This window comes from Euleptes europaea, chromosome 13, assembly GCF_029931775.1.
Source record: "Euleptes europaea isolate rEulEur1 chromosome 13, rEulEur1.hap1, whole genome shotgun sequence".
NCBI lineage: Eukaryota > Metazoa > Chordata > Lepidosauria > Squamata > Sphaerodactylidae > Euleptes > Euleptes europaea.
Window position 1 is genome coordinate 52,001,958 of NC_079324.1, and position 26,603 is coordinate 52,028,560.

Genomic DNA, 26,603 nt, shown 5'->3' on the forward strand with positions numbered 1-26,603 from the left:
GCCTCCTCCTCAAGAAAACTCGACTCAGATCACTGAACAGAACCGCATCCAGTTTTGGCTCAAGAGGGCAAAGAGACAGGGCTATGGAATTCCTGGGCTCTTCCGCTATCTTGCCTGGACAGCCCAGAGCAATCTCTGGCTCAGGGAGCGATGAGAGGGCTCAGACTGGCCAAGGTGCATGAAGGGGCAAGCTGGCCAACTCGCTTTAATTAGTCTCTTTAATTAAAGGCCGCAGGGCCCGCAAGACTGAGATGTTCCATCACACTTATGGTTGAGGGCTGCAACAACATTACATCCAGAGCCTGGCCTCCTTACCTGCTGTGAAGAAAGGAAAATTATTTTGCTACTGACAACTGCATTGCTTCCCTCTTGTATTTTAAAGTTTTAGTCTCTGTAGTTTCATAGAAGCCTGCCGTAACGGCTCACACCTGCAGCTTATAAGCTAGCTGTTAGCTTCAAGGACATTCTGCATTCCAATCTAATTAAGCAGACTGACACTGCCATGAGAAGTTGGGAGGGGGGTGGATTCACTCATCTTCACTTAGAGAATGTTCTGGTCAGAACCGGTCTGAGTCATCTGGAAGGTTCATTCAACGTGACCCTGTGATTGGAAGAATTGGATCACCTGACCGGAGTTCAAGAAATCCATAAGTTTACTCTTGTCCCTGATGTGCGGTGTGTGGCTTTTTGGCTACTGCAACTCATTCTAGTTCCTGTATTGCTGTATGTAACACCTTTCTCTTCTGTGAAGCTTAAGACCCAGATATACTCTGGAGGCCTAAAGTCATCCTAGCTCCTTAGAACTGCTGTGAAAGTCATCCTAGCTCCTTAGAACTGCTGGGAGTATAATGAATGGTTAGACAAGTAAAACCTTTGTTATTTTCTGTTTGCCAGTGTGTCTTTGTCGGCCCTGGTTAGTATTTGGATGGGAGACCACCAAGGAATACCATGGTTGCTGTGCAGAGGAAGGCACTGGCAAACCATTTCTGTCTCTTGCCATGAAAACCCCAAAAGGGGTCACCATAAGGCTGCAACTTGAAGGCACTTTACACACACACAATGTGCCTTTGCCTGTCTTATTTTAATTGTCTTTTGAACTTTTTCTTTAAAATAAAGCTCTTTATGTTTTTTTAAGAGTGTCTTGAGTGCTGGACGGACCCTGCTTGGTTACATTACACAAGTCTGGGGAACCTCTTGGGCTTGACACCTGCCTTATTCCTTTTTTCCCCTTGGCCCTTCTTTCTTCCCTTCTCCTGGTTGTGTTTTCCTGTCCCCATGTCCATCCATCCCCATCCTCTTCCCCCCCCCAGCATAGGGGTGACATCAATGGCAGGCACTGACACACAGCCACCTTTGTGACATCCTCTCCTAAGTGAAGTAATTTAGGTGCCATCTGTACAGGATTTATTATTAGTGATGCTTTAAATTGTTTTAGATTGTTTAACATATTTATAATTTGCATATTCATCTGTTGTTAGCCACCCTGAACCTGTTTGCCGGGGGAGGATGGGGTATAAAAATTATTTATTATTATTATTTATTATTATTATTAGTCAATGGCATAGCATTAACTAGTTATGAACTAGAGGGGCTAAGCCATACCTCCCCACCCCCCAATTCCAAACAGGCTTAGCTATCAGCTGGCTTCAGCCAACCTAAAGAGTGTGTGTCTATTTTTTCAGTCCTTAAACTTCAATATCTGTTTCACTTGGAACCCAGCCTAGTGACTCATTAAGACTGCATTTGCCTTGGATTCAGTTGGCTTGTTTTGTAGCCTTCCCATTCCTTTACTTTTACCCACTGCTCAGGCTTTCAACCTGGAAAATCTAAACCAAGTCGCAGAAAATGCATTCAAGATTCAATGCACTGCATTTCCCATGCTTATTAGATGCAATATTTTGAAGCATGCTTATTGTGCTCCTGGGGAATGCATGAAATCACCGCCGAGCCCGGGGAAACAGCTTAACAAAGATGACACTGGAGAACACAACGTTACAGGGCAAGCTGACAGCAACATTGGAGCAAAATTTCCAATGGACAAACTACTGTACAAGTAAACAATTTATTCTGCCAAATTAAAACCATACTTACCATGAGATGTCCATGATAGACTTGTCAAACAGCTCATGTATAACCACCAACGGCCTTTTCAGACATGTAAGCTTAAAAACAAAGTTACAGGTAAATTAATTTCAGTCAGGTGCTAACTGCAAAATTATAGAATCAAGTACCATGTAGAAAAACCGTACTGAACGTTAAGGCAATTTAGGGGAATGGCCGATGGTGAAAGACCTAGAACATTTGGAAAGCAATTTCCTGTCATGCTCTATTTCTACCTTCCTTAGAGATTCTACCACGAAGAAACAGTTTTAATTAAGATATGAATTGTACCTAGAATATAGCCTTGGATACTCACCGTGAGGGCTTATTCTCCTCTGAGGCGAAGGGCATCCTGAGCTGCGGGTTGTTTTCCCTCTCCATCCGGGTAGGCAGGACTAAAAGATTCTGACTTCCTGTGATACTTGGCGGGAAAACAGCCTGAGGAAGCCAGTTACCGTCTAGACTAGCTACATTAACAGCAGTAGGAAGAACTCGCTATATAAACTAACTGTAAATTGCAATTGCATATAACCCAACATGAACAGATAGACAGATAGAGCCATTCCTGTGCTAAGCAGGAGACAAGTACTGAACAGTTAAAATTTTTATTGTAAGACAAGTTATAAGGGAGGGGCAGGATGCCCTTCGCCTCAGAGGAGAATAAGCCCTCACGGTGAGTATCCAAGGCTATATTCTCCCCTGAGGCAAGGGCATCCTGAGCTGCGGGACTTATAAGAGCTCCCCAAAAAAGGGTGGGATAAGCTACACTTACTCGACTACATTCTGCAGGACCCTGCGGCCGAAGGCCGCCTGCGCTGAGGACCATGTGTGAATTTTATAATGCTTGATAAATGTTGAAACAGAGGACCAGGTTGCGGCCCGGCAAATTTCTTCCAGCGGGGCCTGTTTGTCAAAGGCGGCAGTAGTTGCCATACTCCTAAGGGAATGAGCTGTGATGCCCTCGGGCACTGGCTTGCCAGCTACCTTGTAAGCTTCAGCTATGCATGCCTTGATTGTGTTACTGATGGCAGCGGCTGACATCTTTTTTCCTTTACTGGGGTTAGATATTCCTATAAATAGGAAGTCTGACTTTCTAAATTCTGCAGTACGCTTAATGAATGTGCGGATGGCTCTCCTGAGGTCTAAGGTATGCCATAATGCTTCGGTTGTGCCTGATGGATTGGGGCAGAACGATGGGAGGTTTATTTCCTGAGATCTATGGAAATGGGAGTTTATTTTAGGCCGGAAGGTGGGGTCAGGAGTTAGGACAACCTTGTCTTTATGGAAGACACACAGGCCTTTTCTGATGGAAAGGGCTCTGAGTTCCGATACCCTCCTAGCTGAGGTAATAGCTGTAAGGAAGAGGACCTTCATGCGAAGGTACCTCATCGGAACCGTTTTGAGAGGTTCGAATGGTGGACCCATGAGAATCTTAAGAACCAGATTAAGATTCCATGTAGGGAACCTGTGAGAGGCAGGAGGTTGAATTTGGGATACCCCTTTTAGAAAGGCAGAGATGTGTCTATGCTGTGTCGTGGGATGTCCGTCCGTGAAAGGAACAACAGTAGAAATGGCGGCCAATTGTCTTCTTAAAGTGGAAGCCTTCAGGTTCTGTCTAACCCCTTCCTGTAAAAATTCCAGGATGCCGGGAATGTCAGGGTGAAGTGGGTCCATTTGCTTTCTCCTGGCCCAGCGAACGAAAGCCTTCCACGACGAGTTGTAAATGCGTCTAGTGGAGGGCTTTCTGGCCTCCAAAATTGTGTTAACCACTTCGACGGAATAGCCTAGCTCTAGCAGTGACCGCCTTTCAAGTGCCAGGCGGTCAAACAGAACCAATGAGGGTCTGGGTGAAGGATAGGTCCCTGTCTGAGAGTGTTGGATTCCGTTGGAATTTGCCATGGATCTTGGCAGGACATGCGCTTCAGAGTTACAAACCATGGCCTCCGAGGCCAGTAAGGGGCTATTAATATCACATTGGCTTTGTATTGATGGATCTTGCGGAGGACTTTTGGTAGAATGGGTATTGGGGGGAAAGCATACAGCAGTCCCCTGGGCCACGGGCTGAGAAGGGCGTCTGTGCCTTCTGCCTTTGGGTGAAAATACCTGGAGTAGAATCTGAGTACCTTGCGGTTTGATTCGGAGGCAAACAGATCTACTAAGGGGGTGCCAAATATTTCTGTGATCTGAAGAAATGTTCCTGGATCTAACTCCCATTCTCCTTCGTCTAAATTTTGCCGGCTTAACCAGTCGGCCTGGCAATTGAGGTCTCCCTTGATATGTTCCGCTCTGATCGAGGGAAGATTGGCTTGAGCCCAAGTGAGAATTGCTACTGCTTCTCTGTGAAGGGAAGAGGACCTGGACCCCCCCTGTTTGTTGATGTGCGCTTTTGTAGCGACATTGTCCGTTCTGATAAGTACATGATGGTTCCTGATTATGTCTGCGAACTTCCAGAGAGCTAATTTGACAGCTCTCAGCTCCAACAGGTTGATATGGAGCAGTGATTCCTGGTGGGTCCAGCGACCCTGGGCTACCTGATCTCCCAATATGGCCCCCCATCCGAAAAGGCTGGCGTCTGTGAAGACTTGAACAGGGTCTTCGTGAATGTACTGTGTGGCTTTGTGCAGGTTCGACGGAACAGTCCACCACAGAAGACTGTGTCTGACGCTGTGTGGGATTGTCACTGACTTGACCTTTTTTCTTGCTATAATTGGTGGGGACGTAGAAGCCACTGAAGGGGGCGTGAGTGAAAGCGTGCCCATGGGACAATCGCTATGCACGACACCATCAGGCCCAGTAGAGCCGCAAGGGACATTAGCATAGCGGACTTTGATTTGGTCAGTTTGGTAGCAAAGGTTTTCAGTTTGCTTATTCTCTCCTGGGATAGAGATAAAGAGTTGGTCTTTGAGTTGATTCTGGTTCCCAGGTGTGTCATAACTTGGGAAGGTTGTAAGGAACTCTTGCCGAAATTTATGAGATATCCATGTTCCTGGAGGACCTGGATAACGTGATCTGTATGGGTGCGGGAGAGATTTGGTGTTGGAGCACAGATCAGAATATCGTCCAGGTACGGGTGTACCTGGACTCCTTCCTGTCTGAGTGTAGCAATGACTGTTACCAGTACCTTCGTGAAGACCCTCGGGGCGGATGTCAACCCGAAGGGGAGGGCTCTGAATTGGTAATGGTTGGGTCCATAGGCGAACCTGAGGAATGGTCTGTGTAGTGGATGTATAGGAATATGGAGGTAGGCCTCCGTCAGATCCACAGCCGTCATAAAGGTGCCAGGGAGTAGAGATTCCACTATTGACTTGACTGTTTCCATGCGGAAGTGTCTTCGAGCCATCCTCTTGTTGATGTACTTCAAGTCGAGGATGGCCCTCCAGTCGCCGTTTTTCTTTGGCACCGTAAAAAATATGGAATATACTCCCTGGCCCTTCTGAGAGCTGGGGACTGGCTCTATGGCTTTGATGAATAGCAGGTGTTGAATTGCTGTTATTGTCCTTGAATGTTTCTCTGTTTTGAGTGATATAGGGGAATTTAGGAAGAGATCCCGGGGTCGGGAGGTGAATTCCAGTAGGTATCCATTTGATAGGATCTGAGAGACCCATTTGTCCGGGTTGGACAAGGCCCACCTTGCTGTGAACATTTGTAACCTCCCCCCCACGTAGGTGTGATCGGCGTCACTGAGGGGGGTGTTTGGGTAATCGGTCGCCCTTATCTGACCTGGCCTGGAAGTTTTGGGGCCTAGAGAATCTCCCCCCTCTGCGAAAGGATCTGGTATTGTTCCATGATCCCCGGTTTGACACCCAAGAGCCTCTCCTGAAGTCTGTTCTGAATCTGGGAGTGAATTTGGGGGAACGAAAGGAATGATACAGAGGAGAACGTTGGTCTTTTTTGATCTGCATGGGAAGGACCTGTTTTTTATCCTTTGTTTCAACAAGGATACTGTCCAGCTTTTCTCCGAAAAGCCTCCCCTCTTTGACTGGGTAGGCCATCAGTGTAGCTTTGGCCTTAAAATCAGCTGGCCAGGACCTGAGCCATAGACCCCTTCTAATGGAGGTGACTGATGCCATTGACCTCGCTACTGAGGACATGGTATCTAGTGAGGCATCCGCCATCACGGTCAACGCAGTTTGTACTCTGTCAAGACCACCAAGAACTCTGAGGCTATCATCTGGTACAAGTTGTATAATTTTCTTGACCCATAAATAAGCGGCCCTAGCAAAGATGGAAGTGGTAGCGCTGGTCTGAATGGCCATGGCTGAGGCCTCGTGCGCCTTCCTCGCCAGGTAGTCTGACTTTCTGTCTAACTGGTCCCTCAGGGAGCCCACCCCGTCTTCTGGGATCAAACCTGGTGATTGGAGGTCCAACACAGGGGCGTCTACTAAGGGAACCTTAAGCATTTCCATGGCATGTGGAGCCAGATTGTATAATTTTTTAATACTAGTGGGGAGTTGTTTATTGGGAGTTGGGTGCTCCCATTCGTCTCTGACCGCGTTAATGAAAAATTCTGGGAAGGGTACTGAATTGGTTGTTGTCTTAGGTCTTGGAAAGCATTCCTTGACCCCTTTTTTTAACTTAGACTTTGGCTCTTCAGATTGATCTGATTCCTCATTGAGATCAAGGGCGAGGATAGCCTTTGCCAAAAGGGCCTGATAATCCTCCCCAGAAAAAAGTCTGTTATGCTGTTCTACTTGTTGAGGTGGGTCTTCGTCGGAATCGAATTCCCCCTCCTCTAACTCCTCCTCCTCCTCATAATCTACAGAAGAAATGGGAGACTTAGAGAGATCCATTTGATTCTCCCTGGTTTCACATGGCTTAGCCTTCATTGCTGCTTTTGTAGGCCATGACCCACTCCTGCCAGCAGAGGGAGCATCGACTTTTGATTTTGCCTCATTTACAGCAGAAGTGCAGTTGGAAAAGGAAGGATTAGGCGGGAGATTGGGAGGGGGAAGGGAGGGGTCCAATCCCATAGGGGGAGGGAGGCGAGTTTGAAAGGATTGAAAGGCCATCCACTGACGCTGGAGGGCATAATTAATAAGGTCATCAGCATTTTGCCATGAAATAAATTGTGCGCCTGCCACCTCCTGGGAGGGGGGGGGGCTGCCAACTCCCGGCGGGAACGTTCCCGTTTGCGCAGGGTTACCAGAGGATGCAGCTGCCATCGGATCCGAACGTCCCTGATGCTTGTTGAGCGGTTTAGCCGGTTTTGGGGAAGAGGCGGGTGACTTGCGCCCGGCTTTCGCCCCTGCTCCAACTTTAACGCCGCGCCTTTTTCTCCGGGCGCCCGGTAGCTGCGGCGCTATTTTGTGCGCCTTTTTAGGCTTTTCTAAAGGCGCCTCCGGATCAGGCGTCTGGGTCTCTCCCGGTTCCTCTTTGCTCCCTAATGGTCCGCCTGGGCGGCCGTTGGGAGAACCGGAGCCCTTGGGGTTGCTCTGCACCAACCCCCTTTGATAGTCCTTCTCAGAGAGAAGGTCGTCTTCCCTAACTAAAATGGCGTCGGCCATCTTGGCTAAGGAAATAAGGAGGGAAGAAAAAACGGAGGGGGGGGGTAGAAGACAGACCAACACTCAAAAAACAAGGATCAAGGCGAAGATTAAGGACTCACGGAACACTGAGAGGTAAGCTGTAACACGAAAGGGAAAGAAACTACTCCTAGCTAAAGAAATGAAGCCTAAAGGCACAGAGCTATGCGGAGTTGCCTGCTCCACCCGGATAGGCAGGACGGAAACTGGCTTCCTCAGGCTGTTTTCCCGCCAAGTATCACAGGAAGTCAGAATCTTTTAGTCCTGCCTACCTGGATGGAGAGGGAAAACAACCCGCAGCTCAGGATGCCCTTGCCTCAGGGGAGAATGACTCTTTGATAGTATAGTTTTACACAACATTTTAGAAGCAACTTGTGTTGTGATATTATATGCAATGTCCTTTGCATGAACTGTCAAGTCACAACTGACATCTGGTGACCCCAGCATGGGGTTTTCAAGGCAAGAGATGAGCAGAGGTGGTTTGCCATTGCCTGCCTCCGTCATCCTTACAAACACACACAAATTCATTAAAAGCTCCATTTAATAAGATTCTGAAACTGAAGACAATGGAGGAATGGAATAAACATGCTATGTACACACACAAGTATAAGCACACAATTTCTACTAAGGAATTGTGATAACAAATTGCAAAAGGTTTCTCTGCAACATCTAGGGGTGACTGGGGAGATACTTCCCTGCTCTTATCACAGGGTACATCTACAGAAGGAAACAGCAACAACCAGAAAGTCTAAAAGTCTGAGGAGAAGGAATGATCAGCCCTCCCTCCTGCCCCATTATCTCTACAACTGCCACGCAGAACCAGGGCTATTTTGTACCAGACAACCGGGTGAAGAGAGGGTCTGCCCCCTAGGAATGACCAACATTTGGTGCTATAAGACTTCTCTATGCAGCACCTGGGAAGAAGGCAAAGCTATATCCTCCAGCTTTACCACTGGGTTTGCGAAGAATGAAACAGCAATAGCAAGAATAGCTAGGGGCTGATCATCACACACACACACATGTGCCCAGATGCCTCCTTCTGCCACCACAGCTGATTTCATTATTTTCATCATGAAGGGCTTTATTTTTCTGTTTAGAGCAGTGGTTCCCAACCTTTTTTTGACCAGGGACCACTAGGACGTTTTTGTTCAGTGCAGGGACCCCAAGGTTCAAAATAAAAATTCAGAGAATTTGAAAATAAACTTTAATCATAACTGTTAGTTAAACATTAAACTTAGAATAATTTTTGAATATATATTTTTATAATAGAGAACTTATAATTGAAAATATTAATTTATTATGGGTTTATAACTTTGTTTCACGGACCTTAATTTAGTTCTCGTGGACCCCTGGGGGTCCACGGACCCCTGGTTGGGAACCAGTGGTTTAGAGCAAACCAACACAGAAGCTTTTTGAACTGAAAAAGCAGCATACGAATGCAGCAAGACAGAGGAATCGTGGGCTCCCTCCTCCCCCTCAGAATAAAACATCCACCATTTTAAAAGCGACAAACTAAAGTTTCACCTGAATGTATTTGGGAAACTGTTCTTTGGTGTATTGATCAGCTTTAAATACAGTTGTGGAAAGCGGCTTAAATCTCATGGTAACAAAATCCACAAGTTTTGTTATCATGTCCTGCTGCACGCCTCAAGCATGTCAAATTAAAACTTTTAATTAAAAAAATTAGCCAAATCAAAACTTTTTCTAAAAAAACAGTTTATTATGTATTTTGTAAAACAAACAAAACAATAACAAACATACATGTTCACACAGCCTTTTTTCACCCTTTTTGGGGTTTCACCCTTTTCAAAAATTTGCATTTTATATAGTTAAAAAAAGGAAGTTAATCTGCCTTAATGTACAGTACTGTGATCATAGCCATTGTATCTGCTTTCGTTATAATTGCATTCCTAGCTATTCCCACTACTTCTCTACTTAAAAATAATACAATCTTTATTATAGCTATTCTTGATTGTTTTTTAATCTCCCCTTCTAGTTTTGCAGCACTCCAGGCAAATTAAAACTTCTGTGAAAAAGGGTCCAGCATAACAGCTATGTGTTTCGCATAACCAACCTGACCGGGTAGATCATGTCCATAAGTAAGGAATGCCCACTTACCCAGACAGAAAGGGACCGGTCTTTACTGCCAACAGCGCAGCAGCAATAAGGGCAGCTGGGCTTGGTTGAGCTCCCGTTCTTATGCTTCTTTTTAAAGATTTTTGGATTGAATTTCTGAAAAGGAAGAACACACCCAGGAGACCCTATTAACGATCAACACAGGGAGCAGTCGTTTAAGAGAAAATCGCATTTTAGGTGTAATGCAGAAACAAGACAGTTTTCTTAAATTGCCCAATCTATATATTTTTAGGGTGACCAAAAAAGAAAAAGGGAAGAGGTCCTTAGTAACAAACAAAACAAAAGAACCACCAGCTTAGGACCTCCAATAAACAACTGAATATTATGTAAATAATCATGTAGTTATATCCAGTGTAGGACAACAGTTGTAACACATTTAGATTTTTAATTAGGTTTAATTAGGTTTTTAATTAGTAAAATCACAAATGCCGCTGAATTTTAAAAGGTAAAATACTGCATTACACATGGCAGAAATCATCTCTTACACACTATGCAAAAATACAAATGTTAAACACACAGGAGAAAAGTATTACATATGGCACTAAATATATCCACAGTTAATTCAACCTGAACACAAGGCATAACTGTCACAATGTTCAGAGGATAAGAACCATGTCGACAATGTTAAGGTATCTTTCTTTAGTATGTATAACTAACACTTCAGGATGTTATACATTTCCAGAATGATTAACACAAAACACCACCATCAATGTCCCTTGCGCAAACTGTTTGTGTTCCAGAGTTACTTACCACCACTGTAACGGCTTTGCGATGGCCTACAAAATCCATGTTGGTTTTCCATCCATCTCTCTCAATGATCTGTGCCGTGGGTCCGGAATTATTCATGGCGTGAGCAGAGACTAAATAATGCCCATCAGGTGACCAGCTGAGGCGTAAAACATGCGTGGTTCCTCCGCACTGGAAGGCAATGAGACCACATAAGTAATTAGATGCTGAACACGTTTCTCAGAGTTTACAAATAAGAAAAAGGTAGCAAATGATAAACACGGAAGAGTTTTATAGTATTCACTTTCCAACACATTTTTATGGGGGGGAGACGACGATGACTGATGATACCTGAGGTCTCATTCATACATACAACAGCAGGTCACTCAGCAACAATGTTGTTTCTAAGGCTTCACGTGGATAGGGATTAGCACTTCTCCTTATAAAGTTTTAAACCTACTGCACTAACTCTCAGTTTTTAAAACTGCAGTGGGGCAAATGGCCCTCAGGGCCATTTCAGGTCAGGAAAATATCACAGCGGGGAGATTGAAGCCTCATCTCCCTGTATGCTATGGTCCAGATCCAAATCTGGGGGCTCTCACACCTGAGAAGCACAGAGCTCCTAGGATATTGCTGTGGTCTAACACAGGGGATATCCCAAGTAGTAGTAACATGTAGTTAGGCCCTTTAGCCTGTAACTTTATTGTAGTGTATGTGTTGGTTGATGTGAGCCGCCCTGAGCCCGGCCTGGCTAGGAATGAGGGCAGGATATAAATCAAATAAATAATAATGATATTTAATAAGTATCAACAAGCATCAAAAATCCAGCAGCTGAGCACGCATGGAGATTTTTTAAATCTCTGTGAGGACAACCACTCTCTGCCTAAATACAAAAAGGACCAGCAAGAACAGAACACTACAAAATGGGCTGAAATTCATCCACTGCAGCCCTTCTTCAGGAGGCACGGTTTGGCCATGGTCACCTATGCTATGAAGACCTCCCAGTTAGATTACTATAAGGCACTTAACATGGGGCTGCCTTTGAAGACTTCAAAAGCTTCGACTACTACAGAATGCAGGGGCAAGGCTGTTTTGCTAGACTGAACCACAGGGAACACATCTCATCAGCTTTTAGAAGACTTGCAATGGCTTCTGGTCACAATTCAAAGTGCTGGTTATCACCTACAAAGCCCTAAATGGCGTGGAACAGGGATACTTGAAGGTCTGTCCACCCTCATATGAGCCCTACCAGTCAGCTTTAAAAAGATATCTCAGGCCCTTTGTTGCACGCCCTCATGTTCAGACATAAAAGCGCATGAGCTCTGGCAACAGGGACTTCTCTGCTGTGGCATCCAGATTATGGAACTCACTTTACACGAAAATTCACTTATAATGTTGCATTTTAGGAGCTTAGTGAAATAATGTTTTTATTTAATTAATGCTGGTTATTCTTTGCCATTGCTCTTTTTACAATCTAAGAATATTTAAGCAATATAAAGCTGGCTGGTAAGACTTCTTAAAACACTTCTTTAAAAAGACTGCTTTCAAGCTATTGATTTTATTACACTCTTGTTTTTAGGTGGCTTTCATGCTTCTTACTGTAACACGAATATTGATTTGGTGCACTTTCTTGCAGTCAATAAACACCTCCAATGCTGATGAGTGCTGGGGAAGAAAACATTTAAACAAACGTGCTTGCCAGGTTCATTCACCCAGGACAGCTTGCTGAAACGACTACCACACCCTGATCTTCTGCTCCTCCAGCTGCGCTCTGACAGAACACGTACCTCATCAAACGGCTTGGTAATGCTGGTTTCTAGCTGCCAGTCCATAGTCCGCCACACCTTCAAGCTTCTGTCATCCGCTTGTGATGCGATGTATTTCCCAACGGGGTCCCAGGTGAGTCCCTTCACTAAGCCCGAGTGACCCTTCAGAGTGGCCAGGATTTCTGTGCATGGCAAAGAGATTACAAAGCAGATGCTGAGTTTTCTCAGAAGCTGTTTGTATTAGAGACATCTGTGAGAGGTTCAGAAAGTCTTCTCAAGGAAATCAAGGCCAACAAAGCCTGAAAACATCTCAGTAAAAACTACCAGGGAGAAGGAAAAAAAACTCATGCACAAATGCAACTATGAGAAATAAAAGAATAATCTGGACGCACATAACAAAGAACAATTACTAGATGAAAAAGATAAGTACTACGAAAACTGACAGCAGAGCAAAGAAGAAGAAGAGTTGGTTTTTATATGCCAACTTCCACTACCTTTTTTTAAGGTGAATCAAACTGCCTTACAATCTCCTTCCCTTTCCCTCCCCACAACAGACACCCTGTGAGGTAGGTGGGGCTGAGAAAGCTCTAAGAGAGTTGTGACTAGCCCAAGGTCATCCAGCTGGCTTCATGTGTAGGAGTGGGGATACCAATCCAGTTCATCAGATTAGAGTAGGAGTGGGGAATCAAACCCGGTTCTCCAGATTAGAGTCCATCGCTCCTAACCACTACACCACACTGGCTGAGGCAGGCACAACTAATACAGGCATTTACTGCTGCTCCAAACTCATGGAAAAGAGGTGTCAGAATCAGTAAAATCACAAAAATAAAATACATAGATAATAAAAAGTACAAGAATAAACTGAGAGACCAACTTCTGCCTCTCACAATTTTTGTCAGCGGAGAAATCATACCTGGAAATTTGACAGCATTCCAGATGACAACGGTGTTATCGACACTGCAAGAGGCTAGCCAAGCATCATGAGGAGACCAGGCCACATCCATTACATCTAGGAGGACACAAAAGCCTTCTGTCAGATATGCCTCTGTCGAAACACACACCCATTCGTCCACTGGCTTAACAGTACCTTGATTTCTGAGAGCCACCATCCAAACTGAAATGCACAGCTAAATCCCCACCACTGAAGGAGCTGCCCCCTCAACTCCCTTGCCTTTCTGGAACTTGACCCTAGGAAGAGGAGCAACTCCAACGTCCTGCTCCGCAGTCTCAGGATAACTAAGCTTAAATAACTCCCAACAGCCCTTGCAGACCCCACCCCTGACTCCTGAACCAATGAGACAAGCTAATCTTGTGGGAATTTCCCCATCTCCGCCTGGCGAAGGCCCCTCCCAGCGACCCCTTGGTTCAGCTCTACCAGGCAACCATTGCACCAGGGAAGCATGGCTCTGCTGATCAGCACCGGCATCCTTGGCAGCAGATGTTTCGCCTGATGCCAACCATACCACCATGCCAGAAAGGAGCAGCTTGGCCAGCCCACCAAGGCAGCACAACCGGAGCTGGAGGTGAATGCCCCACCCAACCCCAGACAACACAGCAGGCAAACTTTCTTAATTTTCCAGCATGCTACCTCCAAGTCTGAATTTAAGTGGGCCAATAAAATCAAGCCAAAAAATGAGTAACTTCTTGATCCCCCCTATCTCAAGAATGAACACACTGATATTACTGTGTCAGCCAATGAGAAAGAGCAGTCTGAGAAGATGCTATAAATTATTCAGCGTGCAATTTCAGAAATGGGTACAACACGCAAACCAAATGGCGAGCATAAATCACCTGCTTGTTATTTGAAAGCTTGGAGGATGGAATAGAGGACATGATAATTAAATTTGCACATGACACCAAGTTGGGAGGGATAGCTAATACCCCAGAGGACAGGGTCAGAGTTCAGAATGACCTTGATAGACTGGAGAGCTGGGCCATAAACAATAAAATGGATTTCAATAGGGAGAAGTGTAAGGTACATCACCTAGGCAGAAACAACTTAAGGCACAGGTACAGGATAGGAGATAGTTGGCTTGACAACAGTACATGTGAAAGAGATCTGGGAGTCTTAGTGGACCATAAACTGAATATGAGTCAACAGTGTGATATGGTGGCTAAGAAGGCCAATGCAATTCTAGGCTGCATCAAAAAAAGTATTGTGTCTAGATCAAGGGAAGTAATACTACCACTGTATTCTGCATTGGTCAGACCTCACTTGGAATACTGTGTCCAGTTTTGGGCTCCACAATTTAAGAAGAATGTTGACAAGTTGGAGCATGTCCAGAGGAGGGCGACCAGAATGGTCAAAGGTCTGGAATCTATGCCCTATGAGGAGAGACTTAAGGAGTTGGGTTTGTTTAGTCTGGAGAAGAGAAGGTTAAGGGGTGACATGGTAGCCATGTTTAAATATCTGAAGGGATGCCATGTTAATGAGGGAACTAGTTTGTTCTCTGTTGCTTCAGAGACTAGGACACGGAGTAATGGATTTAAACTAAGAGAAAAACGATTCCACCTGAACATTAGGAAGAACTTTCTGATGGTGAGGGTGGTTCAACGGTGGAATGTGCTGCCTCGGGGGGTGGGGTGGAGTCCCCGTCTTTGGAAGTCTTTAAGCAGAGGTTGGATGGCCATCTGTCGGGAGTGCTTTCATTGTGGGATCCTGCATGGCAGGGGGTTGGACTGGATGGCCCTTGTGGTCTCTTCCAACCTTGTGTGATTTTGTGATTTTTGTGTGTGATGACTAACTGGTGAATTAGTGAGGTTCAGTGCTTGAGGTTTGCTTGCTGTAAACAAGCGTTTAAGTAACTGGATTGAAAAGGTGCACTGAGAAACAATGCTAACCACATCACTTCATTGGGCTCCATACACACCCATCTTAATGACACCCATCTAAACAAGCCAGAAAGCCCAGAGTGAACGTTGACTGTATCGGTGCCATCTTCAGAAATGCAATGGGGACCCTCAGATATCTTCGAGGGTTGAAAAAAAAAGTACTTACCCCCAGAATGGCTTCTAAGAATTGAGACACACCTCCACTGTTCTACATTCGCAAGTTTACTACTGGAACCAAACACCGTGCTAGGTCCAATGTACCTATTTAAGACAGTAAGAGTTACTGAGAACAGCCATGTGGCTGGGTAGAACACAAAATAATACAGAGTCAATTTCAGCAATCCAAAAACAAAACAAAAAAACCCACAATGCTTAATCAGCACCAGAAGCTGTTTTCCTTCATACCCTGTTAAGTGGGGAAGCCTTTTTAGAAGAAAAAGAGTTGGTTTTTATATGCCGACTTTCTCTGCCATTTAAGGGAGAATCAAACTGGCTTACAATCACCTTCTCTTCCCCACAACAAACACCCTGGGAGGTAGGTGGGGCTAAGAGAGCTGTGACTAGCCCAAGGTCACCCAGCTGGCTTCATGTGCAGGAGTGGGGAAACCAACCCGGTTCACCAGATTAGCCTCCGCTGCTCACGTGGAGGAGTGGGGAATCGAACCCCGTTCTTTGGATCAGAGTCCACTGCTCCGAACCACCGCTTTTAACCACTATACCACGCTGGCATTAACCTCTCTTAACCAAGTTATGACAATTTTGCTAATGTTTCACTAATTATATTGTAGACTGATTTTTCAAGTTGTGTTCCTCAAGACCTGCATTCTATTATCTTTACACTGTGTCCTCCAATCTGGCTCTCGTAATCTAGGGAATGACAAATCTTTGCAGCACCTATGACAGCAGGGCTAGAAGAAAGCCAAAGAGAGCAATCCACTTTTGCGTCTTCTGAAACCTGCATTACTCAAAAGGCCAAAGAAGACCCTCCCGAATCTGACTAGGTACAAGTTCACAGCGACTGCCACTGAAATCCTTGGCCATTCCCAAGTGATAGTAGCAGCAGAAGAAGCAGCAGAAGAGTTGGTTTTTATATGCCAATTTTCTCTACCTTTTAAGGAGAATCAAATCGGCTTACAATCCTTCCCTCCCTTGTGAGGTAGGTTGGGCTGAGAGAATTCAGAGAGAGCTGTGACTAGCTCAAGGTCACCCAGCTGGCTTCATGTGTAGGAGTGGGGAAACCAATCTGGTTCACCAGATTAGAGTTGGCCACTCATGTGGAGGAGCGGAATATCAAACCCGGTTCTCCAGGTTACAGTCCGCTGCTCTTAACCACTACACCCCGCTTGCTCTCATAAGGTCTGATGTATGGTGGGTACGAAGCAGAATGGGCCACAGTAATGGTCCTTCCATCGCCTCCTTCTCCTTGTAATCCAGACTCGGAGAACTCTTCTCACAATGCGGTCTCTTCAAACTGCAGAAAACCACAGTGTGGACATTTGCCACACCACAAGCATCTCTCTAACGCAGGCTTGTCCAAACTGCGGCCCATGACAGCTATGAATGTGGCCCAACACAAAATTGTACACTTACTTAAAACATTATTAATCAGCTATCGTTGGTGTTAGTGTATTTTATGTGCGGCCCAAGTTAGTGTTAGTGTATTTTATGTGCGGCCCAAGACAATTCTTCCAATGTGGCCCAGGGAAGCCAAAAGATTGGACACCCCTGCTCTAATGGGTCTGCTTAACTTCATCTGCCAGGTGAAAATGATTCTTTTCTCCCAGCTGTTTGGTTGGTAGGTCCTCTCTCTCCCTTTGTCGGGATGCTGATTGTTTAGTCTTTTGCTGTTCTGATTGTTACAGCTAGTCCTGGCTTTTATTATTATTATTGTTTTAAGAGGCATTTTTCAGGCTGCTGTATATTGCTGATTTTAATGATGAATTATTTTAACTGTCGATTGCTAAAGCCTGGACACCACCTTTGAAGTGTTTGGACCGAGTTCTGCAGGGCCAAAGCATTTTCCGAAAACAGAGTAACTGAGCTGGCTCATACTAAGCCAGGTTTAAACTGGTGGCTTTAATACTATTTGGTGGGGTTTCATCATTTAGGTTTGTTCTGAACATGATGCAGACCAACCTAAGTCTGTGAAGAGCAACCATAAATTCAGTTAAGTTGTTAAAATGTGTGCCTTGAATAGCCTGTATCAATAGCTCTTTTTTTTCCATATTCTACAAGTATTTACACAACGCTGATAATAAATAAGAGATAGGTCAAGAACGGATAAGTCCTAAATTCAGTACAGGGAGAAAAATGCTTACGCCGCTCTAGTCCAAACCATGACCAGCTTGTCATCTCCCCCGGAAGCCAGATAAAGCCCATTGTTTGACCATCGCACACAATTCACGCAAGCTGAAATGAAACACACAAAATAGCCCAGAAGTGGCCAGAAAGGCAGCTCAACACACACAAACCAAAATATCGCTGAAGAGCATATTTCAAAGCATGGGCAAGCTGGACTTCATTGAGCTCAAGAAACTTGCAATCCCTCCACCCTTGCAACTATGGATTACATATTAAGAATGTATAAGCAGATAGTTTATATTATATTACAACATTCCCTTTAAAAGCTTGTGATGCGCAAATGTACTGTGTTGGATTACTTGGTATGCAAGCATTTTCTTAACCTTCCTTGTCCTGTAATCCTCTTAGTTTTCTAACTATGTATATATATATATTTTTAATTGTACAGAGAACAATTAAATTGTACAGTTCACAGAACTCTCCAAGATCTACCGCAATCTATAACTGTCCCTTGGATGGCACAAAGGACAGGAGGCCTGTACTGAGATCACTAGTAATCCGTATTAGTTGACGCTGCTCAAGGCACTTTTTAAAATTCATTTCTCCATCTGTAAAGTGAAATAAATGTCCTCTCTCAAGGAACTGGGGCACCAATGGACAATTTGGCTTTTAAATGCCCTTGCATTCAAAGTGCTATAGAGAAGCTGTATTATTTCAGGCTGAGTATTGTGAAATTAATTGTCAAGCAGAAGACTGGGTGCAGAAGGTCAATATAAGGATAATTTTAAGGCCTTTTTCAACCCAGAATACAATCAAGCGCTCTGGGGCCACAATGAATGAACTTGCTTCCCTTATTCTTCCTCATTGGATGAAGTACCCTTCAAGTGTACGCGATGCCTAAGATTCTGCTTTAGGGCTTACACTCCTCAGATCCTCAAGAAATGCAATTAAAGGCCCTTATTCACTACAGCATGTCCAGTGTTCTTCATTTGTGCTGACAAGAAGCCTCAAGAGTTTGCATTCTGCCATACCTAAATGATTGTCCATCTGACAAAGCATCTTGGGTATATTCTCATTCTTTTCATCTTCTTCTTTGAGGACAGGAGCCATGTTCCAAATCACAACCTTCCCAGAATCCTGCCCTAAGAATAAAAACCAACATACCATTTGTTTAAAAAAGCATTGGCATTTTCATACAGAACATATGCAGTGAGGAGAAAGACGACTATCCTTTTACATTAACTTGCTGACATTCAACTTAGCACTTTGTTTGGGTTTATTTGGCACATTCACCCTTGGGCTTCAGCTAACATAACAAAAGAAAAACAAATATTGCAGTTCAGTTCACAGTCCTACATGTACCAGAATCTTGCTGGAAAGGACTGGGCTTAGGAACCATAGGATGAATTGCAAGAGAAATCAAAACTTTATCATAAGGATATATGTTTCGACTGGTTAGCAGAAGGAGAGGGAGAGGGAATCATTTCAGAAAGAAAAGTGGCCAAGGAGAATTTCAAGTAAGATCAACAACATGTCACTTTCCAGAAAAAGCAATAACAGGTTATCCAACTAGCTAATATAAATACAGCAAGAAAGGGAAAAAAGTTAGAGAATGTTGTTTTAAACTGTAAGCAGAACAACATTTATCAGACTGCCAAAATGCCCACTCCTACAGTGTGGTGTAGTGGTTAAAAAGAAGAGTTGGTTTTTATATGCCGACTTTCTCTACCACTTAAGGAAGAATCAAACCAGCCTACAATCACCTTTCCTTCCCCTCCCCACAACAGACACCTTGTGAGGTAGGTGGGGCTGAAAGACCTAGCCCAAGGTCTCCACCGCTCATGTGGAGGAGTGGGGAATCAAACCCAGTTCTCCAGATTAGAGTCCACCGCTCCAAACCACCGTTCTTAACCACTGCACCACGCTGGCTCAACAGAAACCTCTTTTGTACAAGACAGCATGATGTACCATAAGCAGCTTGGGGGGGGGGGTAATACAGCGTAAAATTCTTCTCAAAAAGTATTGAGAGACAAGCTACACATGAATGATGTTTGATTAAAAAAAAGGTCAACAGGCAAGCAAATTAGGTTTTGATACAATAGCTACTGAAATCAATATTTTCCAGCTTTACACACATACACAAAGAATAATGTTGAAGTCCTTGCATACTTGCCTTTTAAAACAAGCTTGATTATTACATGTCAAAGGAAGGAACCAACAACCAACATGGAGAGGGGCTTCTTCTTTTTTTAACACAGCTGCATGCTTACCTTGACCTCCGGTTGCAAACTTGGTCCCGTCAGGATGAATGTCAACTGAAAATATTGGCTTGCCTGGAAATAGTAAGAGAAACAGAGTCTAGTAACAGAGGCTGGTGAGCTGAACCACCTCCTCACAATGTATGAAGCTACACATTTAATTATTTGGAGCACACAATTTCTTCCAGAGTCTCAAGCAACCAAGTGGTGGTCTATAGTATCCAAAATTGAGCTAGTATAGCTGGGGGATTACACTTGCTCTGAAAAAATGCACCATTTCTGCCCCAAAATAAATAAAAATATTTACTTTATTTATAGACTACCTTTCTCACTGAGACTCAAAGCAGATTACGCAGTGTAACTCAATGCAGTCAGTAAGACCAGACACATAATAAGTTTTAACAACATGGATTGCTGTCCTGTAACATAATGAGATCGTTGGTTGGATCTCATTTCTATAGCTTTGTTTATTTATAGTCCATCTTTCTCACTGAGGCTCGAGGCAGACTACAAAATTTTAAAACAATGCAACAGGAACGATATAGGACATACAATGAAGAGTGTAATGAGACTGGATTAGAAGATTAGAAGACAATATAATAAAAACAGTAGAAGACATGACATGTAAAAAAATGCAAAAACGGGATTATAGAAATCAGAAAACAAAGAAGATAATACTTACAGTAAACAAAACCAATAATTCCGCCACACCAAGGACCTGAGCTGATATAAAGCAGCTTCCTAAGTTTGTGTCATGAAAACAAAAACTCCAACACACTGTGCCCAGTAACCTTGAAATATTTTTGAGCTAATGCAACCTCAGCTGATAACTTTTTATGAAATAAAAATACAATAGCAGAGTCTGACATTTAGGATTTTAAGCCTGGGCTGGACAAACACATGGTTAGCAGAATCAGTGCTCAAAGTTAAAACAAAAAGGGAGATTTCTTGAAGTCTGTCCATCACAACAGTGTCCCCCCCATCCCCCCCAGAAGGTCCACCGCTGGAATGAGGGGTCACAGCTCTTTGTCAATCTAGCACATAACACTAGAGGCGTACAAAATTCTGGAAGCTCTGAAACCATAGTGGGGAAGTTTCCTGACTTTTTTCCTAGGAAAAAGCCCAGAGGGTTTCGGGGGAAATTGAAATATATGTGATACTTACTCTCTCATCAACCCTAACTTGTTTTATTGCATTAACAACATAAAATACATCATTTATAACTTGGTTAGCATACAGAGTTGTATCATTTGGCATGTGTATGGTATCTGAAAGCACAGTTCTTAAAAAGTAAAATTACAAATATGCCCAATGCTAAAGAGAGGCAGCTGCAAACTACTGTGCCGTATGCTGCCTTAGCACATGTATCTTAGTTTAGGCCATCTGAGAAACAGGAACAAATAAATAAAAAGTCCCAGGGTAGGGGAACCTGTTCTTCCCAATGCACTTTTGGGGTTTCTTCCAACCCTTCACCTCTCTGAACAAGGCCTTCCTCCTCTCCTCTATTTTATTATCAAAACAATCATTGTGGGGTAGAGGGAGAGGCTGTGGCTCAGTGGCAGAGCATCTGCTTGGCATGCAGAAGGTCCCAGGTTCAATCCCCAGCATCTCCAGTTAAAGGGACTAGGCAAGTAGGTGATGTGAAAGACCTCTACCTGAGACCCTGGAGAGCTGCTGCTGGTATGAGTAGACAATACTGACTTTGATGGACCAAGGGTCTGATTCAGTATAAGGCAGCTTTGTGTGTTTATGTGTAGATTAGGCTGAAAGTGGCTGCCCTAAGGTCACCCAGTGAGTTTCATGGCCGAGTGGGAACTGAATCTGGGTCTTCCCAGACCTAGTCTAACATTCTAACCACTACACCACACCACCATGGAGCAGCTCTGGGAAGTATGTCAGCTTCAAGTCAGAGGCCGAACTTGACGAACCACAAGAGGCCTTCTACCTCCAGGATTTAATTGCAAAAGCTTAGAATAGCTTAAAACATTTTCCTTTGTATTGAAACAAACATATTCCAGAGTCGTATGTTTTTTTAAAGGCGCTGCAGTACCTTCCAAAGCTTCTTCCCCTCTGGCACTTCAAAAGGCTACAGTTTCTTTTACTATGAATAGTAAAATATTATGTTCATCGTTATTTTCAGCTCTTGAGTTTATTGCTAATTTGGGCATTTATCATTTTGAACAGTCGTGTTCTATTTATCCTATTGAAATAGGCCTGTAAAAATCCTTCTACCCCTCCCGATAATAATAATAAATGCTTGGGAGAGGATGAACTTCAATGCTAGACTCATAAGATAAGAACAAGTTCTTCTAAATGTGTGATTAAAAGAGAGCAGGATAGTCTGGGCTTCTTAGGGTTTATCAGCGTGGTATCTATTATCTTATGAGCCCCGTGGCGCAGAGTGGTAAGCTGCAGTACTGCAGTCCAAGCTCTGCTCTTGACCTGAGTTCGATCCCAATGGAAGTTGGTTTCAGGTATCCGGCTCAAGGTTGACTCAGCCTTCCATCCTTCCGAGGTCGGTAAAATGAGTCCCCAGCTTGCTGGGGGTAAAGGGAAGATGACTGGGGAAGGCACTGGCAAACCACCCCGTAAACAAAGTCTGCCTAGTAAACGTCGGGATGTGATGTCACCCAATGGGTCGGGAATGACCCAGTGCTTGAACAGGGGACCTTTACCTTTACCTTTTTATCTATTATCTTAACAAATCTTAAGTCAACAGAATGGAATCTAAAGTTCACCTCCCAACATATATGCACCTTAACAGATGTGAATAATTCATTTTGTTTCTTTCCAGCCCTTTTAATACATAGTCACCCAGCAGGGTGCAAATTTAAATATTTAACTTCAGATATGTTGACAGCTCAATAAAGTAACAAATTCTACACCCAAGATTTTTGTTTTTAAAAAAACCTTCCAGTTCCACAAGATAATTTGTGTACCTTGTTTATGAAAAGAGGGTTCCTAATCTTGTACTCAAAAAGGCACCCAATGGAATGTTTTGCCTTTCTCCAGGGCCCACTTCTTAATCTGAAAACTGCATATCTAAGTGTATGTAGTGGTTAGAATGTTGGATCAGGATCTAGGAGACCCAGGTTCAAACCCCCCAGTCTGCCATGGAAGCTCGCTGGATGACCTCGGGCCAACCACTGTCTCTCCACCTACCCTACCTCACAGGGTTGTTGTGATGATAAAATGGAGGAAAGAAAAACAATGTAAGGTGCTTTGGACCGCAGTGGGCAGAAATGCAGGTTATTAATGACGATCAATCAATATCCTATTGCTTCTTGTGCAGAGCTATCCACCAACAATCCCTGCTCCCACCTGGTGACCAGCAAAGGCCCCTGAATGCTGGGGTGAGCAACAACCTTCAGCCCCCCAGACTTCATGATTTCCCTTACGACAAAATCACAGCTTGATATAATGAGAGAAAAATCTGTCTAGTGCATCTTTATCCCACCCTCCCTCCAAAGAACTCTGAGCGGCATTCGTTTCTCTTTTCCCCATTTTATCCACAAAACAACCCTGGGAGCTAGATCAGGTGGAGAGAGCAAGCGACCGGCCCAGAGTAAGCCAGCAAACACTGTGATGGAATGGAAATTTGAACCTGGGTCTCCCAGATGCTAGCCTCTCTAACCACTGCATCACACTGGCTCTAAAACCTCCACAAGCAAGCTCAAATTCATTTATTTTCTTGAAAACCTACAATACTTGTGGAGCCAGCATGCAAACGATGTCAACAGAATGCAAACAAAATATTCCCACTGCTTCCCTCCTGCTTATGACATACGCAAACATTTGGCACAGCATTTCAAGCCTCTCATGGGTATTTTTTAAAGGATAAAACTGCTCTACCACCCTCTGTATCTTCTTATTTACACAGCTTCTACCATGTGTTTAGCTTACAGTCCCTGGATAAAGGCACACGTACCACCATGAACCACCACCATACAGTTTACAATCTGCTCCGCAGGCCAAATACCCTGCAATTAGTGTCCTTATGAACAAGTTGCCTAGTTATAATAATTTCCCTAATGACAGCTTACCAGGGTTTGCATGTTTGTGCAACCCGGGCCAGAATTCCAGGCAGCAACCCAAGCTAGGGCAACCTAGCCCTAAGGCACACATCCTACCCCAGTAACCAACTGCAAAAGCTCTCCGTACCACATTAACAAGCCTCAACTCCATCATTTCCCCTGGAGTTACCGTAGATGAGCTGGCCCAAGGTAAACACACAGGGGCTCGCTCTGCCCACCAGTCTAAGGTGAACACTACAGTGACACTGAGGCTTTGGACTTGTTTATGGGTTTTTGGATTATTAGCCTTAAACTGAGGCCAACGCAAACCACAGTCGATGTGCAACTTCTGTATCAGGAACAGGGCAGGCCAGTATTGGCCAACCTTTGTTGGAAAGTGAGCCATAAGTCAAGGGCAAAGTGTGAGAGAATGGCAGCTGCCGCGGCTTTGCTTCTAGTCTGACTGAGCCAAGGAGCAAGCATCAGCGCAACATGGGAAAGGTACACGGGGTGCAGGACTGACTGAAGCGATGCCAGGCCTGCAAGCCTAATGTCTCTTCCCTGGGGCGACCACAAACAGCCCGCTGCTGGTGGCAAAGGTTGGCCAGCTGTAGCAAAGGCACACAACATAGAGCACGTGCAAATGTTACTGTTTGGTCTAGGGAACATTGTTCCCACTAAAACTGAACAAGAATATCTAAAGAAGAAAAAGAGTTGGTTTTTATATGCCAATTTTCTCTACCTTTTAAGGAGAATCAAACCGACTTACAATCTCCTTCCTTTCCCCACAACAGACACCTTGTGAGGTAGGTGAGGCTGAGAGAGGTCAGAGAACTGTGACTAGCCCAAGGTCACCCAGCTGGCTTCATATGGGCCTGAATTCTCATTACCAATAATGGGTGAAGGAAAGCAGTAAGTACTTAGCATGTTATGCGAACCATCTCCTTATCTTAGAGGTCTCATAAACACAGTCTACCCTGCGCTCTCACACCACACGCTGTCCCGTCTTTGCAAAGTGGAGCCTTTCTACAAACTGGCTGAAGGTTTGCAGAAGTGATTATTCTACCCCAGATAAACTCATTTTTCTACCTAGCTCACAGTGTGTCTGCTTTCCAAAACTGCATGCTGTTTTTTCCAAATGTGAATGTTTCACACAAAAATGTACAAAGAAAAAGAATGATAAAGGCAGACAAACAAGACTTCCTCCAACAGGCCAGGAAAATGGCTCCAGCAAAGTTCATGAGCAGTCTTTCAGTCAACCGATAATGCATTGCTGGGTCAATGAAGGACCTGAAGATAATTCTGCAACAGTTAAAAGAACAGATTATGGAGTCTTTGTATGTCTACTGTGATGGTGGACTCACTTTTATCATATTTCTTTACTAGAATCACTGTGTTCTACCCGTGTGTTCTAAATTAAACAGCGCACACTCGGGATCTCCTAAAAGTAAAGGGAGGGGAAGAAATCCGGAAACCATCACTTGAAAAGTGGGGTCAAATTGACACACAGAAATTGCAAAAAAATAAAACTTTTTAAAATTCCAGCTTTGGACCAGGAGACAACAGATTCTCGGGTAAAAGTAACATTTAGCTTCAGACCTTTCTGCTTTTCCCGAACAAGCAGGTACTGTTCCATCAACTTACACGGGAAAAGGGAAATGCTTACACAGGTGACTGACATGGATAAACCAGGCTAGCCCGGTCTTGTCAGATCTCAGAAGCTAAGCAGGGTGAGCCCTGCTTAGTACCTGGATGGGGAGATCACCAAGGAAGTCCAGAGTCACTATGCAGAGGAAGGCAATGGCAAACCACCTGTGTTAGTCTCTTGCCTTGAAAACACTACTGCATTGCCATAAGTCAGCTGTGACTTGACCGTACTTTACAAACAAAGACACACACACAGGACAGCCGTTGACAGGGACACCACATATCTGGACTAACTTGCATGTTCTGCAGCTGCACCTGCTAAAGACCAGCTGGAGAATCACTATGCTTAAGAGGGCTCTCACCCATCCTCACTATCTTCTGCTAGCAATCATGTTACTATCTATCCTCCTTTCACTCACACACCTGCAAAGGCAAGATCACTGATAAGGGGAGTGCAAAACCACAGCCTAAACAATCTTTGTATCGCTCAAATGTGAAAACATGCCCAGACACTACAGTGGGACTCCTTATTAGTATAAAGACACGCAACCTTAACTCATTCTTCTTACAGCATTCTCTCCGGCAGCTGAAGAAGAAGTTGGTTTTTATACCCCGCTTTTCTCTACCTCAAGGAGTCTCAAAGAGGCTTAAGAAACTTCTTCCCTTCCCCAAAACAGGCACCTTGTGAAGTAGGAGAGGCGGAGAGAGTTCGGAGAGAACTGTGACTGCTAGCCCAAGGTCACCCAGCAGGCTTCATGTGGAGGAGTGGGGAAACCAGCCTGGTTCACCAGATTAGAGTCTGCCGCACATGTGGAGGAGTGGGGAATCAACCATGGTTCTCCGGATTACAGTCCACCACTCTTAACCACTACACCACACCGGCTCTCTGGCACAAGATACATTGTATTTATAATACCATAAACAACTTGGAAGTTTCAAAAATATTAGTTTTAAAAGTTAGGCTAGTACGTAAAAATATTTGCAGGATGGGGTGTGGTTGTTGTTGTTTTTTAGCTCCTGCTTCTCAAACTTTATAGTCATGTGGTAATAAAGAAACACCCAAACATAATACGTTGGACATAAGAAGCTGCTTTATAGTGTGTAGCCAAGGCTCCCCAGACAGAAAATGACTTTCCCCCAATATCTGACACCCCAAATCTTTTAACTGGAAATGCCAACAAAAATCCACCATTAAGCTAGCACTCGTCCTGAATATATAAAAATGTACGATTTTCCTGTCACTGATTAAAACGTGAATGTTTTCCAAGTCTCAATGTTGCCATTTGGAAAACTATGAAGACT

The 26,603-nt window shown here is 44.2% G+C and overlaps 1 protein-coding gene across 2 annotated transcripts in view; it reads right to left on the bottom strand.

The window, feature by feature from the left end:
* The window catches only part of LOC130486574 (protein HIRA), a 56,811-nt gene that overhangs the window by 23,488 nt on the left and 6,720 nt on the right, over nucleotides 1-26,603 (bottom strand). For both annotated transcript variants that reach the window (XM_056859873.1, XM_056859874.1), the window contains exons 2-10: nucleotides 19,654-19,716; nucleotides 18,415-18,525; nucleotides 17,401-17,491; nucleotides 15,249-15,343; nucleotides 13,164-13,259; nucleotides 12,272-12,432; nucleotides 10,509-10,676; nucleotides 9,741-9,854; nucleotides 2,092-2,162 (exon numbers count right to left, since the gene is read on the bottom strand). In XM_056859873.1, the coding sequence (XP_056715851.1) occupies nucleotides 2,092-2,162; nucleotides 9,741-9,854; nucleotides 10,509-10,676; nucleotides 12,272-12,432; nucleotides 13,164-13,259; nucleotides 15,249-15,343; nucleotides 17,401-17,491; nucleotides 18,415-18,525; nucleotides 19,654-19,716 (970 nt within the window). The remainder of the gene's footprint in view (nucleotides 1-2,091; nucleotides 2,163-9,740; nucleotides 9,855-10,508; nucleotides 10,677-12,271; nucleotides 12,433-13,163; nucleotides 13,260-15,248; nucleotides 15,344-17,400; nucleotides 17,492-18,414; nucleotides 18,526-19,653; nucleotides 19,717-26,603) is intronic.